Source organism: Saccopteryx leptura, chromosome 8 (genome assembly GCF_036850995.1).
Source record: "Saccopteryx leptura isolate mSacLep1 chromosome 8, mSacLep1_pri_phased_curated, whole genome shotgun sequence".
Taxonomy (NCBI): Eukaryota; Metazoa; Chordata; class Mammalia; order Chiroptera; family Emballonuridae; genus Saccopteryx; species Saccopteryx leptura.
The window spans coordinates 56,504,153-56,521,805 of record NC_089510.1 but is presented as its reverse complement, the minus strand read 5'-3'; the positions used below and the strand labels follow the sequence as shown (position 1 = coordinate 56,521,805).

The 17,653-nt window shown below is 42.4% G+C and overlaps 1 protein-coding gene across 2 annotated transcripts; it reads left to right on the top strand.

Annotated features, from left to right (window-relative positions):
• The first annotated feature begins 154 nt into the window (after positions 1 to 154).
• WDR53 (WD repeat domain 53) lies at positions 155 to 16,953 on the top strand. Of its 2 annotated transcripts, XM_066346786.1 has the most exons (3): positions 194 to 273; positions 9,942 to 10,437; positions 14,705 to 16,953. In XM_066346786.1, exons 1-3 carry the CDS (start codon positions 203 to 205, stop codon positions 15,296 to 15,298), a joined length of 1,161 nt encoding a protein of 386 aa, XP_066202883.1. In that variant the 5' UTR covers positions 194 to 202; the 3' UTR covers positions 15,299 to 16,953. The 2 variants fall into 2 exon arrangements, with proteins under 2 accessions (XP_066202884.1, XP_066202883.1); XM_066346787.1 differs by lacking the exon at positions 9,942 to 10,437 and having other exon boundaries at positions 155 to 273.
• The last annotated feature ends 700 nt before the right edge of the window (positions 16,954 to 17,653 follow it).

The window sequence follows — 17,653 nt, the reverse complement described above, 5'->3', positions numbered from 1 at the left end:
CACCCGCCGCACGGGCGTCCCCGCCCCTCCCCCCGCGGTTCAGCGCGGGCGCCGGAACCACCCGACTCGCAGGGCCTCCCCGTGGCGCACCCGTGGCTCCCCCATGCGGGTTGAGGGCACGAAGCAAGGGCGCACGCCCAGCCAGCCCCGCGGTTCCTCTCAGCCCCGGATGTGACTGTTTGGCTGAGGCGCTTCATGCTCTATGCTAACAGGGATTGGGTGCCTTGGAGTGACGTCATCACGAGGCGCCGAACAGGGAAACGGGAAGAGCAGGTAGGAACCTTACGCGGGAGGGCTAGTGGCTAGCTTATGATGCCTTTTCCTTGTGGTCCCACGGTGGTTTTCCTGGGCCTCACCCTGTTAGGTTTCCCTGTGTCAGCTAGGTCTCTGTTTCAGACTTCACCCTAATGCATGAGATTTCTCTTTCCTTGCTAGCCAATCCCTAGCTCCGCCGCCTTGGGATGAATTGGGTCTTCTTTCTTTACCTTCAGCAGCTAAAGTCGTCTTTTCCTAGTTAGACCTCGTTTTTCTGAGTACCAGTACTCGTCAGGACGTGTGTCCTAGCGTGTATTCGGAAAGAAAGGGCGCTACCTTTGGAACAATCTCCTCTCAATGTTTGGGTAACCTTACTAAGTGCTCCATTCTTTTGGTCGAAATGTAGCCCTTCCTAAGTTTCCCTATCAACTCCGATTAAGGCTGTGTGTTTTTATTTAATTAGACATTCCAGTAGGGAGGATGATGTGGAGACCTTAATTGTAGGTGGCTTCTTGGAAAGGTTAGAACTTAAACATTGTTTGGTCATACTATGTTTTCTTAGTTGAAAAAGTTTACTGACAGCCTTTAAATATTTAGCAAGGAAAAATAATAACTATCATGTAAGCCAGGCACTCTACTAGGGTCCTTTACGCGGGTTTTTATATAATTCTCAAAAAACTACGTGAAGTAATTTTATTATTATAATAGGGTTCAGTTTCCTTTACTAGTCAACTCCACTATCTTGCCTTTGTGTAAGAAAGAAATCTTTCCAGAAGCTCCCTTCTTGTGTATAATTCATTTCTTGTTCTCCGGTAAAAATAAACAGCAACCAGTTGCATTGCCTTCTTCCCAGGTTTTTGTTTGTTTTCCAACATGTTTAGTAACCTAGATTCTTTTCATTCTTGCTAGTGCCAGTGGCATAGCCCTTTAGTTATTTTGTTGCTATCCAGATTCGCCACATCAAGATCAACTTTGGAAAACCCAAACATGAAAAGTTAATCCATACTCATTACAATGCTAGTGACTGTAGTATAACCTCAGTCTACAGAGTTTTCTTAATTTTTCAGCTCTCACTCATAGGTCATCAAAGGAAGAAAGACCAACTTTTGTCTGGGAAGATACTTAACTTTCCTTTATTAGTATATATGCTGCACAAACTCTGCACAAACTGGCTTCTCCCTCAGCACTCCACCATCTTGGCTGCTTCTCCTGGCCTATTCCACATGGCCTCTCTCTGCTCTCTGCTATCCTCTCTCCTCTAATGCTTTCTCAGGAACCAAGAGAGCAAGCTCCCGTCTGCCCCCATTTTATAGTGTAGAAATCAAAACCTTTAATCTAATATACAAAATAGGGAAGTCTCTAATACAAAGTCACTTATCTGGGGCATGATGGGATTGCACCACCCCACATCAAAAAGGGTGGGAAAGGCTTAGTCCGAAAACCAAGCCCCAGGCTATAAGGATCCTGCCTGCCCCCACCTCGCCCCCAACACACATTAATATCACCTGGGCGACGGGCTTCCTCGTGGGCAGTGCCATCTTTAACAAAGTGAGCATAATGTATTTTATCTGCCCAACACAATGGCAGTCAGCATTTCCATCTCTGCTCCGCAAAGCATGCTGGCATCCACCCCTGTGTCCCAAAATCGTAGACCTACCAGGAGCGCAGCAGGTACTCCTTCCAGCTGGGCTCTCATCTTCTGGAGACTGCAGATTGCAACTCCAGCCCGATTCTCCTCATCCTCCATAGAGGAACTGGAAACATCAGCCCCCACAGCTGGGCTCGAGCCCCGGGCTGCCGCCGCTTTCTGCTCCGCAGACCTTGCAGCCCCAGCCTTAGCCCCGGCTTCCTGCCACTGCTGGCTCTCCACAACGTCCAGGGCAATCTGCAACTCACAAACCTGTGATTCCTCCTCCAGCTGCTGCTCCATTTCCAGGTGAATCTCGCAAACCTGGTCGGCTTCCTCCTCTAGCACTTCCTCCAGCTCCAGGGTCTGCATCTGTTTCTCCTGCGTTTGCTCCAGCTCCTTCCACTGCTCAGTTTGCAGGTCCCGGGCAGCCTCTTCCACAGAGCTCTCGGTTTCCTCACGCATGGCTGTAAAAGTCAGCCAGCCTACGATCCCCAAAAAGACAGCCATGGGGAATCATAACAGCAGCCAGTCCTCTACTCCACCACTCAAAGGTGGTGATGACTCTATACTCATCTGTATCGAATCCTGCCACAGACTATGTCAAATGTAAGGCCAGTAGCCATGGCCACCATCACAGCAGCCTGGCCCATGCAGGTTCGCATTAGATTCAGACAGACGGTAATGAAACAGTGGAGCCAAGAACTGGTGGGCCATCATCTTTAATCCTACCTTGCACCCGGCGGGCAAGTAAAACACACACTGGGTTCCAAAACCCACTCATTCAGTGCTCACAAAGCTATTGACTTGTCCTGAGTTTCCTAAAATCAAAGGTTTCTAGCTCACCAGACTTACTCACCTCTGTTCCCCATCTCCTTCCTTCTCCACACACAAACTGCACTAACTGGCTTCTCACTCAGTACTCCACCATCTTGGCTGCTTCTCCTGGCCTCCTCCACGTGGCCTTTCCCTGCTCTCTCCTCTAATGTTAATCTCAGGAACCGAGAGAGAGCAAGCTCCCAGTCTGCCCCCCTTTATAGTGTAGAAATCCAAACTTTTAATCCAATATACAAATAGGGAAGTCTCTAATACAAAGTCACTTATCTGAGGCATAATGGGATTCCTCATGAAAGTTCATCACCCCACATCAAAAAGGGTGGGTAAGACTTAGTCCGAAAACCAAGCCCCAGGCTACAAGGATCCTGCCTGCCACAGCCAGCCCCCAACACACATTAACATATATAGTCACACCCATCCCAAGAAGGGCAACTAATGTCACCTGGGCGACGCTTCCACGTGGGCAACGCCATCTTTAACAAAGTGAGCATAATATATTTTATCTGCCCAACTGTAACTCAAGTGCTAAGCACTTTTGTCCAGTAATGTAATTAATGAGGGCCTATTACTGAGCAGAGGGTAGTGGAGGGCACCCCAGGAATCACAGCCAATGTAGCAGTGTTAAAAACCCCTTCCTATCCCTGGCTGGATCTCTCAGTTGGTTAGAGCATGCATCATCCTGAAGTTTAGAGGTTGCCAGTTTGATACCCTGTCAGAGCACATACAGGAACAAATGTTCCTATCTCTCTCCTGCTCTCTCCCTTCCTCTCTCTGAAATCAATAAAATAAACATTAAAAAAAACAAAACAAAAAAACCCTAGCCCTGGCCGGCTTGCTCAGTGGTAGAGCGTCAGCCTGGCATGCAGGAGTCCCGGGTTCGATTCCTGGACAGGGCACACAGGAGAGGCGCCCATCTGCTTCTCCACCCCTCCCCCTCTCCTTCCTCTCTGTCTCTCTTTTCCCCTCCCGCAGCCAAGGCTCCATTGGAGCAAAGTTGGCCCGGGCGCTGAGGATGGCTCCATGGCCTCTGCCTCAGGCGCTAGAATGGCTCTGGTTGCAACAGAGCAAAGCCCCAGATGGGCAGAGCATTGCCCCCTGGTGGGCGTGCCAGGTGGATCCCGGTCAGGTTCATGCAGGAGTCTGTCTGACTGCCTCCCTGTTTCCAGGGGAGAAATACAGAAAATACAGAAATATTCAGAGAAATACAAAAAAATAAAAATAAAAAACCTTCGCAAAGGTACTAGGAGGGGCTTAGCCCTTAACAGCCAGGAGTCCACTCCATTTGCTGTTAGTACCCACCAGCCCCCTTTTAGAGAAGGCACAGAGGCAGGAGGCACTGAGGCAAGATGGGTTGGGCAGACTACAAGACTGGGGTTTCCCCACCGAGCACTGTCTGGCCTCTGTTGGAGCAATGTTTAGAGATCATTGAGTTATTCACGATGTTGGCCTTTATTCTGTTTTTCACAGTATAGGTAAGGTAGAACCTTTCAAGGGTCCAATCAGACGATTCTGGTGCTAATCTGGTTTAGACAAAGGTGACTTTTTGTGACCCAGGTTAAATTTAAGAGTAGGAAGAGATTTTCTTTATCATACTTCCTTTCTCTATACAGTTCTTTCACCTGCTCATCACCCTCTTGACCATATCCCGTCCCTCATGTTCAGTATCATGCTCTCTGGCTGTTGAGATTGCCAACTCCTGCCCTCCACCCTTTCTAAAAATGCTCTCAAAATACTTCAGCTTTCCACACCCACTCCATGATCTCATTACGTGCTGGAAGGAATCAATTATCTAATTAAAGTAATTCAAAATAGGATATGATTAATTGTTGTGCTTGACCCTTAAGGCATCTGTGTTATGAGAATTGTTGACTTGATACCTGAATGTGGGGATAGTGGCACTTACCTTTTTCTGGTCAGCTTCCCAGAAAAGAACAACAAGGACAACTTTTTTCTGAAAGATTGTTTTGATTTAATGCAGATTTAATTAATTTTTTCCATTACCTTTTTCCACAGCACTCTGTTTAACACTTTTTTATGGTGGTCTTTGGGTGTGTATCAAATAATAATAAATTTTGATTTTGCAGACTAAAGTGATTTTGGGGGACTCTGGTTGAATTATGGATTAGTACTCTGCTTGATAAAGTTGATTGACTAAAATCAAAAGGCGCAGTATATGGGTTTCTGAGGCTTTCCCAACTCTTTCTGTTTTTCTAACTAGGTAATCAGTAAATATTATCCATGTGATAGAGACATTATTAGCTTAGCTTGTTTTTTACTCTGGCATAGAGGTTAAGGTATAGCTGGCCTTGGTTTTAGGAGATTAATAGACTGATAGTTACTACAGGTTCTCGTATGAAAATTTACAGACCTATGTTGTCTGTAATAGTCCATTTACTATAAAATCCAATTATTGCATTGCCTAACCTCACACTTGGACATGGAGCTTAACCAAATGTAGTTTTAAAATTGGATTACCGGTAACCTTTTCCAGAAAATAATTGTATTAGGAAGAAAACCTGCTAAAACTTTTGTCTTACAGTTAGCATTTACTTAGGTTCCCTGTGAGAAACCCTGCCTAAACCTTATCTTAGAGCAGGAGACCCCAAACTACAGCCTCCTGAGGCCATTTATATGCCCCCCCCCGCCTCACTTCCGGAAGGGGCACCTCTTTCATTGGTGGTCAGTGAGAGGAGCATAGCTCCCATTGAAATACTGGTCAGTTTGTTGATTTAAATTTACTTGTTCTTTATTTTAAATATTGTATTTGTTCCCATTTTATTGTTTTACTTTAAAAAAGATATGTGCAGTGTGCATAGGGATTTGTTCATAGTTTTTTTTTGTAGTCCAGCCCTCCAACGGTCTGAGGGACAGTGAACTGGCCCCCTGTGTAAAAAGTTTGGGGACCCCTGTCTTAGAGAAACCCTAAACTCCCAGCAGAGATCCAAAAGCACACAAAAATTTAAAGCTGTAATTAGCAGACTTCCAGGCTTTAACATTAATACACCATAGAAAAATTAAAACTCTAACTTAGGAAATAAGTGGTCAGGCTGCCCTGTGGTGGCACAGTGGATAAATCATCAACTTAGAATGCTGAGGTCGCCGGTGTGAAAACCTGGGCTTGCCCAGTCAAGGCTCATACCCACTCCTCTGCCAGTGCCTTTCTCTCTCTCTCTCTCTCTCTCTCTCTCTCTCTCTCTCTCTCCCCCTCTCTCTCCCCCCCTCCCTCTCTCCCTCCCTCCCTCTCCTTTCTCTAAAATCAATACAAAAAATAAATATAAAAATTACTTGTAACTGAAATGCCTTTTTAATGGCTAATTCAATCATACTTTAAGGTAGGATACTGTCTTTATTATATAAGTTAATAGTCACCATAGACAGTAGTTCCTAAGCCTAAATAATTATATCTTTCATTTTTAGTTATGCTAAGTCCTTTTTTCTAATTTGACTGGAACATTTGGCAACAGCCTTTGTTATGGTAGAAAATTATTTAACTGGTATTTCAGTGCTTGTCAGCAAAAATCAAACTACCCAGGGCTCTCTGTCTTTACCTCCTTCTGAGTCATTTCCTCTCTAAACCTCTGTATTAAAACTTATTTGCTTCAGTCTCTGTTTAATTACAGTAGTTTCACCTGAATACTAATTGAGTGCTTCCCCTGAGATTTCTTAGAAACTTATCTTTTTGTCTTTCCCATTTTGTCATCTTTATGAAAATTGCTGTTTGATTTTGTGACATTATTTCTGTTAACTTTGATTACTAACAGATTAGTGATTTTTTTTTTTTTGGTCTAATGATTTGTGCGTGTGTGCCTAAAAATAGGAGGGAAGAAACTTTGTGTTGGGAGTAGAAACTTTAGGCAGATTGCCAGGTTATTTTCAAAACAATATTAGGAAATTTATCTCTGTACCATGGGATAAAACTTAGGTGTCATACTTGAAAATAGTAAAGCAACTCTGGTGGCTTTTACTAAGTAAATTCTCCCTTGGCTTGTGAAATAAAAAATTAAATTTAGGGCCCTGGCCAGTTGGCTCAGTGGTAGAGCGTCGGCCTGGCATGCGGGGGACCCGGGTTCGATTCCCGGCCAGGACACATAGGAGAGGCGCCCATTTGCTTCTCCACCCCCCACCCCTCCTTCCTCTCTGTCTCTCTCTTCCCCTCCTGCAGCCAAGGCTCCATTGGAGCAAAGATGGCCTGGGCGCTGGGGATGGCTCCTTGGCCTCTGCCCCAGGCGCTGGAGTGGCTCTGGTCGCGGCAGAGCGACGCCCCGGAGGGGCAGAGCATCGCCCCCTGGTGGGCAGAGCTTCGCCCCTGGTGGGCATGCCGGGTGGATCCCGGTCGGGCGCATGCGGGAGTCTGTCTGACTGTCTCTCCCCGTTTCCAGCTTCAGAAAAATACAAAAAAATAAATAAATAAATTTAGACTAGTATTAATTGCCCTGATTTCCTTTTTTGCTTTGCCCATAGGCAGTTAAAGCAGGGAAGTTTGTGGCAATTCCAGTTTATAGAGTTGGGCTGCCTAGCGTATCAGGAATCTAAAATTTTGTATGTAAGTACTACTACTGTATAAGTGCAAGTAAGTGATAATGTGATTAAAATTTTGTGAGTACATTTAAAAGCAGTAATGAATTATTAGTAGCTTTTAGTAATTTTCTGTACTTTAAAGAATACTAACAAGTAAAACTGTTGTCAAGTGGAATTGTTAGAAAAAAGGTTCATTATTTAAAAATTATTTATTTGATTCCTGTACAAGTCCTAAGGGCCAGGAGACTTTGGGCAAATTATTGAGCATTTCTGAGACTCAGTTTTACTATCTTTAAAATGGAATAATACCAATCAGAAGGGTTGTTTTGAGAATAAAAGTAGATAACCTACCAGTTAGTCTTGGGTAGTAAGACCAAAGGGTCTGCATTTCAAACCAGCTTCCCAGATGACTATTGGTGTAGTATAGGTTCTCAAATTCTAGCATGCATCAGAATCACCTGGAGGGCTTGTTGAAATGCATTGCTGGGCCCCAACTCCAGTTTGACTCAGTGGGTCTAAGGCAGGGGTCTCAAACTCAACTCAGCATGTGGGCCGCAGAGCAAGATCACAGCCGTTCGGCGGGCCGCACTAGGTCTACAAAAGGCAACTGTTACGCAACACTTTTCTCACTGCAGTTGAAAACAAAAAAAAATCAGTACAACAAGCACAATCGTACATGCAGTTTACTCAGTGTCACAAAACGACCAGAAACTGGAGTTCGCATCACAACTGCTGTTAACTAAGCTAATATCTAGCTAGGATGCTAGAGAAATGAAAAATACAAGTAGGCCCCTAGGCTTACTTAATTTTATCCAAAATATTTTGAACTTCGTGGATTAGTCTGCGGGCCGCACAAAATTGTTCAGCGGGCCACGAGTTTGAGACCCCTGGTCTAAGGTGAGGTCACAATTTATATTTCCAACAAGTTCCTAGGTGATGCTAATGCCAGTAGTCCGGAAGACATACTATGAGGACCATTGGTGCCACATTGACCAGCCTAATAAAAGTAGGGAAAAAATTAATGGTAGTATTTGTTGAGCACTCATTATGTCCCAGGTACTATTATACGTGCTTTACATATATTACCACATTTAATTCTCTCTGATTCTATGAAATGGGTGATATTATTATCCCCATTTTATAGAGAAGGAAAGTGAGTCACAGAAAGGAGTTTCAGTAATTTGCCCAAAGTCATCCATCTAAATAGGTAGTAGAACTGTTCAAACCCAGAGACTTGAGCTCCAGAGCTCACTCTCTAAAACATTATTCTGACAAAAGATATAATTGGATGATTGTGCAGCCCACTCTTAAAAATAATTTTTTAATTTAAAACAAACACATTTAGTGTTTATTCTTATGTGAGCCTCACATCAAAAGCGGGAGAGTGGCCCTGGCCACTTGGCTCAGTGGTAGAGCATCAGCCTGGCATACAGGAGTCCTGGGTTTGATTCCCAGCCAGGGCACACAGGAGACGCGCCCATCTGCTTCTCCACCCCTCCCCCTCTCCTTCCTCTCTGTCTCTCTCTTCCCCTCCCGCAGCCAAGGCTCCATTGGAGCAGAGTTGGCCCGGGCACTGAGGATGGCTCTGTGGCCTCTGCCTCAGGCGCTAGAATGGCTCTGGTTGCAACAGAGCAAAGCCCCAGATGGGCAGAGCATTGCCCCTGGTGGGCATGCCGGGTGGATCCCGGTCGGGTGCATGCAGGAGTCTGTCTGACTGCCTCCCTGTTTCCAACTTCAGGAAAAAAAAAAGAAAAAAAAAAGGTGGGAGAGCCTAATATGTGGTGGCACAGTGGATAGAGCATCTACGTGGGTTGCTGAAGTCCTAGGTTCAGAACCCTGAGGTTGCTGGCTTGAGCATGGGATCATCTAAATCAGGGGTCCCCAAACTTTTTACACAGTTCACTGTCCGTCAGACCGTTGGCGGGCCAAACTATAAAAAAAAACTATGAACAAATCCCTTTGCACACTGCACATATCTTATTTTAAAGTAAAAAAAACAAAACGGGAGCAAATACAATATTTAAAATAAAGAACAAGTAAATTTAAATCAACAAACTGACCAGTATTTCAATGGGAACTATGCTCCTCTCACTGACCACCAATGAAAGAGGTGCCCCTTCTGGAAGTGCGGTGGGGGGCAGATAAATGGCCTCAGGGGGCCTCATGCAGCCCCCGGGCCACAGTTTGGGGACCCCTGATCTAAATGATCCCATGGTTGTTGGCTTGAGCCCAAAGGTCACTGGCTTGAAGCCCAAGGTCGCTGGGCTGGAGCAAGGAGTCACTGGCTCAGCTTGAGCCCCCAGTCAAGACACATATGAGAAGCAATCAGTGAACAACTAAAATGACGCAACTCCAAATTAATGCTTCTCATCTCTCTCCCTTCCTGTCTCTGTACCTTTCCCTCTCGCTCTCTCTGATTTGCAAATAAACAAATAAATAAATAAACAAAGGCTGGAGAACCAGGCCTACCTGGACCCCTGATTGCAAAGGAAGCCTCTTTCATCATTTCCAGCTTGGTACGCCACAACCCTGTGTTCATCTAGGCTTTTGTAGACTTGATCTTCAAAGGCCTCTTTTTGTTGTCGAGTATTTTAGATAATCTTTTTTAAATATTTAAATGAAATATTACTTACTGCATTTGTCTGCTACCATCAAGTTCTTAAGTAAAATAATGACATTATAGTTTTTTTCTCCCCTTTTACAGAATCTTCTGGGCCATTATGGCTGTCAAGTGGACTGGTGGACATTCTTCTCCTATTCTCTGTTTGAATGCAAGTGCAGAAGGGCTAGTGGCTTCTGGAGCAGAGGGTGGAGATCTCATGACTTGGAGTGAAGATGGGACTCCACTGGGACACACACACTTTCAAGGGGCCGATGATGTTACCAGTGTCCTATTCTCTCTCTCCTGCCCCACCAAGCTCTATGCTTCTCATGGAGAAACCATTAGCATACTGGATGTCAGATCCCTCAAAAGTTCCCTGGACCATTTTCATGTGAATGAAGAAGAAATAAATTGCCTTTCATTGAATGAAACTGAAAACCTGTTGGCTTCTGCTGATGACTCTGGAGCAATCAAAATCCTAGACTTGGAAAATAAGAAAGTTAGCAGATCACTGAAGAGACATTCCAATATCTGTTCTTCTGTGGCTTTTCGGCCCCAGAGGCCTCAGAGCCTGGTGTCATGTGGACTCGATATGCAGGTGATGCTTGACAAAGAGTACTTGAATAATTTCTAAATGAGATTTGCTGACACATCAAATTTTTCATCAGCCTAAATATATCTTTAAATTTTTTTATTCTTTACTAACATGTTTTATACACACACACACACACACACACACACACACACACACCATAAGCTGCATGTTTATGCTAACTTGACAAAGCCTGTCAGGTTTAATCACAAAGTAATCATTAATCCTTGATTCTTACTTTCTCTGTGCTTTAATACATTTCTAAAACTTGAGAATTCAAATATTTGACTCTAAACATTTGTTAAACGAAGTGCATACTGAAGGCAGAGGTTATCACCCATGTTCTACAAACTCTGTGTTGTTTTAAAAAAAGAGTTGGAGGGATTGGATCTGTTTTGTTTACTTTAAAATTCTAGGGTGTGTTAATTGAGATATTGGTGACCAGGATCAAAGCATTTTCATGCTGAGTTTTGAAAGGAAAATCACAGATTAGCTCACATTCATAGGAGAGTAGGTATATCTAGAAACCCCATTATGTGAGGGACATTTTGTGGATATGCTGGTCTAAATAGAAGTCTTAGGAATAGAAGCAGAATTTAGTTTAATAAAAGCTTTCATGCCTGACCAGGCGGTGGCACAGTGGATAGAGCGTCGGACTGGGATGCGGAGGACCCAAGTTCGAGACCCCGAGGTCACCAGCTTGAGTGCGGGCTCATCTGGTTTGAGCAAAGCTCACCAGCTTGGACCCAAGGTCGCAGGCTTGAGCAAGAGGTTATTCAGTCTGCTATAACCCCACGGACAAGGCACCTATGAGAAAGCAATCCATGAACAACTAAGGTACCACAATGGAAAAACTGATGATTGATGCTTCTCATCTCTTTTCGTTCCTGTCTGTCCCTATCTATCCCTCTCTCTCTTTCTTTGTCTCTCTAAAAAAAAAAAAAAAAAAAAAGCTTTCATATAGTTCAAACTTTTCCCACAGCAGACATACTTCTAAGAGCAAATCTCATATCAGTGGAGTGAGAATAATCATGACTTCTTTCTGGTGAGCACTTAATACTTGCCAGTGTTTTACATATATTAGTTTTAATTCTAATTATACCCTGCTAGATAGTTATTCTTTTATAGACATGAGGAAATAGATTCAAATTTAGTGTTCACACAGCAGCCTGAATTGAGATTCAAACTGCATTCTCTCTGGCTCCAAAAACTTTTTTTTTTTTTTTTGCATGATATTTCAAGCAGAATATGAATATGTTAGAAAAGGCTTTTGCCTGACCAGGCGGTGGCGCAGTAGATAGAGCATTGAACTGGGATGCGGAGGACCCAGGTTTGAGACCCCGAGGTTGCCAGTTTGCGGGCTCATCTGGCTTGAGCAAAAGCTCACCAGCTTGGACCCAAGGTCGCTGGCTCGAGCAAGGGGTTACTCAGTCTGCTGAAGGCCCGCAGTCAAGGCACATATGAGAAAGCAATCAATGAACAACTAAGGTGTCAAAAACGAAAAACTGATGATTGATGCTTCTCATCTCTCTGTTCTTGTCTGTCTGTCCCTATCTATCCCTCTCGCTGACTCTATCTCTGTCCCTGTATTAAAAAAAAGAAGAAAAGAAAAGGCTCTTGATTTGGAAATAGGAGACTTCTAGAAAAAACCACTTATTTATTTATTTTAAATTTATGTATTGATCTTAAAGAAAGAGGACAGAAGAAAGAGACAAACATCGATTTGCCCTGACCAGGGATTGAACCCACAGCCTTGGCACATTGGGACTATACTTCAGCCAACTGAGCTATCCAGCCTGGGCAAGAAGCATGGTTTATTAAATGACCTGTGTGCCCAGTACTATTCTAGACATTTCATCTACTTTCTCAACTATAGACATAATATCTTCTGTGATTCTGTTCATAGCTTCAAAGGTTTTGTCTTTCCACCTTCTTGGCCAGTGGATCTTTACCACTCTCTCCTCCACCGTTCTCACCCCTTCAGAATTTAGAAATAGATGAAGCTTGTTTCTGTTGTCACTGTGACTGCCATTCCCCTTCTCTCAGGCTACCAGCATTTAGTAGGCAGAATCAGTGGATGTCCTGCAGTGCTGAGACAGGCCCTAAGCCAGCGGTTCTCAACCATATTTTCCGATGGCTTTAGGCGACCCCTGTGTTTTGGTCGTTCGACCCCTGCCGGGATTGCGACCCACAGGTTGAGAACCGCTGCCCTAAACAATGAAGCACTATTCTACCAAAACTGTCTGTTTAGAATTATTCTAGACTCAGTGGGCACAGTGACCCTATAATCTCTAAACTCCTTTTTCTACTCCTAGGTCTTTCTCAAGCACTTTAAAACCTACAATTTTCTACCTTACTAGTGATAATCTGCCTACTAGGTTGTTCAGAAAGACCTACACAACCAGGTGGATATTTTAAGTAGGCAAATTGTACAGTGTCTCTGACTAGTCATTCTTTCATCCGTAAGCTATATCACTTTTCAGTCACTGGTTCATTATTTAACTACTAAGCATGGCAATAAACAATTAGGTATTCAAAAATTATTTAACTTCTTCAGATTAGATAAGAAGTGGGTATCCAGAAATTACCATTTTGCATGCAGTTCTGGGTAGGAAGCTTTAGTGGCAGGCACTTGCTAGAAACCACTATAAGAAATAATTTTGTGCCTCACCAGTGGTGGCACAGTGGATAGAGCATCAACCTGGAATGCTGAGGTCCAGGTTCAAAACACTGAGGTTGCTGGCTTGAGCACGCAGGCTCATCTGGGTGAGTGTGGGATTGTTGACATGATCCCAGGGTTGCTGGCTTTAGCGAGGGGCCACTTGTTCAGCTGGAGCCCTCTGGTCAAGACATGTATGAGAAGCAATCAGTGAAGAACTAAAGAGCCACAACTACAAGTTGATGGTCCTCATCTCTCCTTCCCCCCCCTCTCCCTCTCTCGTGTGCTCTAAAAAAATGGCTAGTTTCCACTTTCTCTCCTTTTGTGTTTTATTGAAGCATAAACCCCAAACTTTTGTATTCTTTTCTTCATTATCTCTAGCTCTCCTGCTAGATCAGGTGGTTGGGAAATTGTGAAACAACGTTGGAATCACTGGCAGTTAGGAAGAATAAAGAAGTATAAAGAGAATGGCTAAGCAGGAATAATTGGACTCTATAATACTTGGAAATGATTCTTGAATTGGTAGAGTTGAGGATGGTTATTAACACTGTATGTTAATACAAAATGTTTAAGCTGCTAAAAAACACTTTGGTTATTACTCATGTTTTGATGTTTAAGGAGAAAAATAATTATGATCCAGGTATTGTGAGGGCTGTGTGAAAAAGAACTTGGGGGTACCTGCCAATGCAATTAAACTGGCAGATTTTGGAGTGTTCATTTTCCTGTGTTCAGGGGTTTTTTTATAGAGATTATTTCCACATCAAGTTTTAGTACTCATTTTTTGTTACATTTTCTGATGTTTTTTTGTTTTAGTTACATTTATCTTAATTTGTTAATAGTCTGTTGTCTTCACCCAAATAGTGATTATTGGCCACTTAGTATAATGTAAATCCAATCCAAAAGGATTTTCAGTTCTTTCCCCAGTAGAAGCAGAATATGTGTTATATATCACTTCTGAAAATCAAATTCTTAATATCAATAGTAGTAATCTTGTCAGTTCAGATCTATGTTTTTGATTCTAAACAAGCTCTTGCTTATTCTGGTGTCCATTTTAAATTGTGAGTCATAGTTCAGAGATAATACTTGATGGTAAAATAAAACTCTATTCTCTCTAAAAGTATTAAGAATATTTTCCTTTTCAAATTGATTACTATAGGAAGAAAATGAATCACTACAGAATAAATTCACACAGCTTATTGTTTCATTTTAATAAGCCTTCATGTAAATAAATTTACTAGGTCTGAGATCTTGGTAAAAAACATAAAGCCAAATATACCAAGATATCAAATTAATAAACAGACATATTTATAATTTCTGCTTTTTCCAGGCCATTATGCTAGGCATTAACAAAGATGAGTTAAATCTCAAGAAACTGACAAGCTAGTAGTATATGTAAATTAATAGCATAGGAATTAAATATGGGAAAGAAAAGTGGTCTGGAGTAGCTAGGAAAGCCTTCTTGTGCCCTCTAAACTTTTTCTTAATATTGCTGGAAATATATCCTACTAATCACTCTCAGACTACTTTGATGATTTTATTAGAAGCAGAATATGCATGGTAGTTGAGCAAGATGGCTAGAACTCTATTTGACTGTGTAACTTCCTTTATTTAAAGGTGATACTTTGGAACCTTCAGAAAGCCCGGCCACTTTGGATTACAAATTTACAGGAGGATGAAACAGAGGAAATGGAGAGTCTACAATCACCTGGTCAGCTTTTAAACCCTGCTCTTGCCCATTCTGTATCTGTGGCATCTTGTGGCAATATTTTTAGTTGTGGTGCTGAAGATGGTAAGGTTCGAATCTTTAGGGTGATGGGAGTCAAGTGTGAACAGGAACTGGGATTTAAGGGCCACGCTTTGGGGGTATCTCAGGTCTGCTTTCTGCCAGAATCCTATTTTCTGCTTACTGGAGGGAATGATGGGAAGATAATGTTGTGGGATGTGAGCAGTGGAGTTGAGAAAAAAAAGAAGAGTCCTACAAAACATTTCCACAGGAAGAACACTAAGAGAGCAACTTACACCAAGCAGGGTGAAAACAGTGATGCCTCAGTAACAGATGAAGAACAGGGCAAAATGTTACCAAAGCTAACTATTGAGCATGGAGAAAAACTGAACTCGCTCCTGAGTACAAAAATAAAGGGTCACCAAAATATATTAGTAGCTGATCAAACTAGTTGCATATCTGTATATCCCTTAAAAGAATTTTAAATCCAATAAAAACTTCTGAAAACCTGTGGCAAAATTTTAGGTTAAAAAAATAAATCCTGTTTCTTTGTTTAAACTGTTTCTCATATGTAGACTAAGCCATTCCATTGTATAAATTTTAAGACATTTGAGCAAAAGAAGATAATTGGGTAATACTGTATATAGAAAATTTAGGGGGGAAAAAAGAAAGGAACTAATATTCACTATTGAATATGTATCAGTGATTTTACATATATTTCCTTTTTATTTCAAATCAGTGATTTCCCCCATTTTATTGCTGCAGGAATTGAGATTCAGAGATGTTAAGTAACTTGAGAACTCAGGAAATTTGCAGGTACAAGTACTTGCCTGCAAAGGATCTCAGTTGTCTTGTCAAGCCTCCTGCCTTAAGGAAGCCCACATCCTAACCCAAGTGTGGTCACTGCATTAGATATAACATGAGTTATTTCAGATCCTAGGATGCTATGAAGAGGCTTACCAGGTTGGAAGAGGAAACCTGTCTTGTTTGTTCTGTGTAAAACCCAGAAGGCTTTGTGGACAATTGATCTTTTGCTGTTTCTGAGAAGAGGGTTTTAGGGTCAAATCAGTTTAGGATATGCAGCAAGTAGGCCATGATGCTGGTGGAACCAAGAATAAGCTGAAGTCACAAATAAGCTCAAGGTACAAGATTGAAAGAGATAGACGATTGTGTGTCAACAGTAAGTTTCTTTTCATCCTGACCTTGATTGCTGTCTTCCTTGCATTTTCTTTCAGCTTCTGCTTTGCATTCTACTGTTACATTCAGTGTTTTGATGAGATAACCTGATTGGTTACCATTTTTCTTGTTTGAGGAGAACTCTTTTTAAATAAGCTCAATTTTAGTCAGAACACTTGTAAGTGACAGAAACCAAATTTGAATTGGCTTCAAAAGGAGTTTATTGATTCACATAACTGAGACGTCCAGTGACAGTTGACATGTACATGCTGGGGTAGCTAAGCTGATAGGATGTGAGTCTACAGGTGCCCCTCCTTGTAGAAAGTCTGTCATAGAGGTGAAGAGGTACAATCCTCATAGTAATTTGGGACTGGAACCAATCATGCCTGAAACAAGTGTATTCATGGAACCTCTTTTTCTTTTCTTTTTTTAATTTAAGCTATTTGATCTGGGTCTTTAGCTTGCAACTGAAGGACTCCTGACCAATTAAGTGGGGAATCAGTAAATATTGTTTTGTGATCTCTCTTGAAATTTAAGGAAAAGAGAATACCATCCTTTGGCCCTAAAAAAAATGTATTGACAAAGAACCCTGTCTGAGTACTGACCAAAACAAGATTCTAATCTAGCACTGGGCAAGGTCCTTGGCCATGTTGGGCCTTAGTTTCCTTACTTGAAAGTAAGGAGTTAAATTAGATATCCCTTACAAAGGGATATGCCACAATTTTATGCAGTGAAAACATCTTTATAGCCTGACCAGGCGGTGGCACAGAGGATAGAGTGTTGGACTGGGATGCAGAGGACCCAGGTTCGAGACCCCGAGGTCGCCAGCTTGAGGCGGGCTCATCTGGTTTGAGCAGAAGCCCACCAGCTTGGACCCACGGTCGCTGGCTCCAGCAAGGGGTTACTCGGTCTGCTGAAGGCCCGCGGTCAAGGCACGTATGAGAAAGCAATCAATGAACAACTAAGGTGTTGCAACGCGCAACGAAAAACTAAAGATTGATGCTTCTCATCTCTCTCCGTTCCTGTCTGTCTGTCCCTGTCTATCTCTCTCTCTGACTCACAGTCTCTGTAAAAAATAAATAAATTAATTAATTTTTTTTAAAAACTACATCTTTATAATATTGTGCTTAGTCAATGATTATAATATTTATTAAAATGTCAGGAAGGACTACTTATCATTAGTTAATCTCTGGAGGTTTTAGAAGGATCTTTTGAAAAATGACCCAAGTACAGCATCATTTTACCTGAATAATTTTGTGGGAGCAGGTAAGAAATATTTAAACTAGATTGAAACAGTCCTAATCAAACATCTTTTGACTGCTGGTAACACATGCCCACTCAGACTGCCTAAGCAGAAGGGAAAGTTAACTATTGGGACATGGGTGGGGAAGCAGAATTCTCTCTTAACCTAAAGCAGAAATGTAGCTCAACTTCAGCTGAGTCTCTAACCAGGGAAGCCTTTAAGAAACAATGGAGCTATACTTTTTTTCTCTCCTGAGTCCCATGGGTTGCATGTCTCTGCTGCTTTCTACATAATGGCTTTCACTTGACAAAAGATGGCCTTTTTGTAACCCTTTTCAATTCCAGAAGCCAAGTGTGTTGTGTGTATGTTCCATGTCTTCTATGAAAATTTGGTCCTTCTTAGTCAACAGCCTATCTCTGAT

Bases quoted from the DNA above. Each gene is read 5' to 3' on its own strand.
- WDR53 (XM_066346786.1), top strand. From the start codon at position 203: ATGCTAACAGGGATTGGGTGCCTTGGAGTGACGTCATCACGAGGCGCC. The intron at 274-9,941 runs GTAGGAACCTTA...CCCCTTTTACAG, and splicing joins CAGGGAAACGGGAAGAGCAG to AATCTTCTGGGCCATTATGG. The intron at 10,438-14,704 runs GTGATGCTTGAC...CTTTATTTAAAG, and splicing joins CATGTGGACTCGATATGCAG to GTGATACTTTGGAACCTTCA.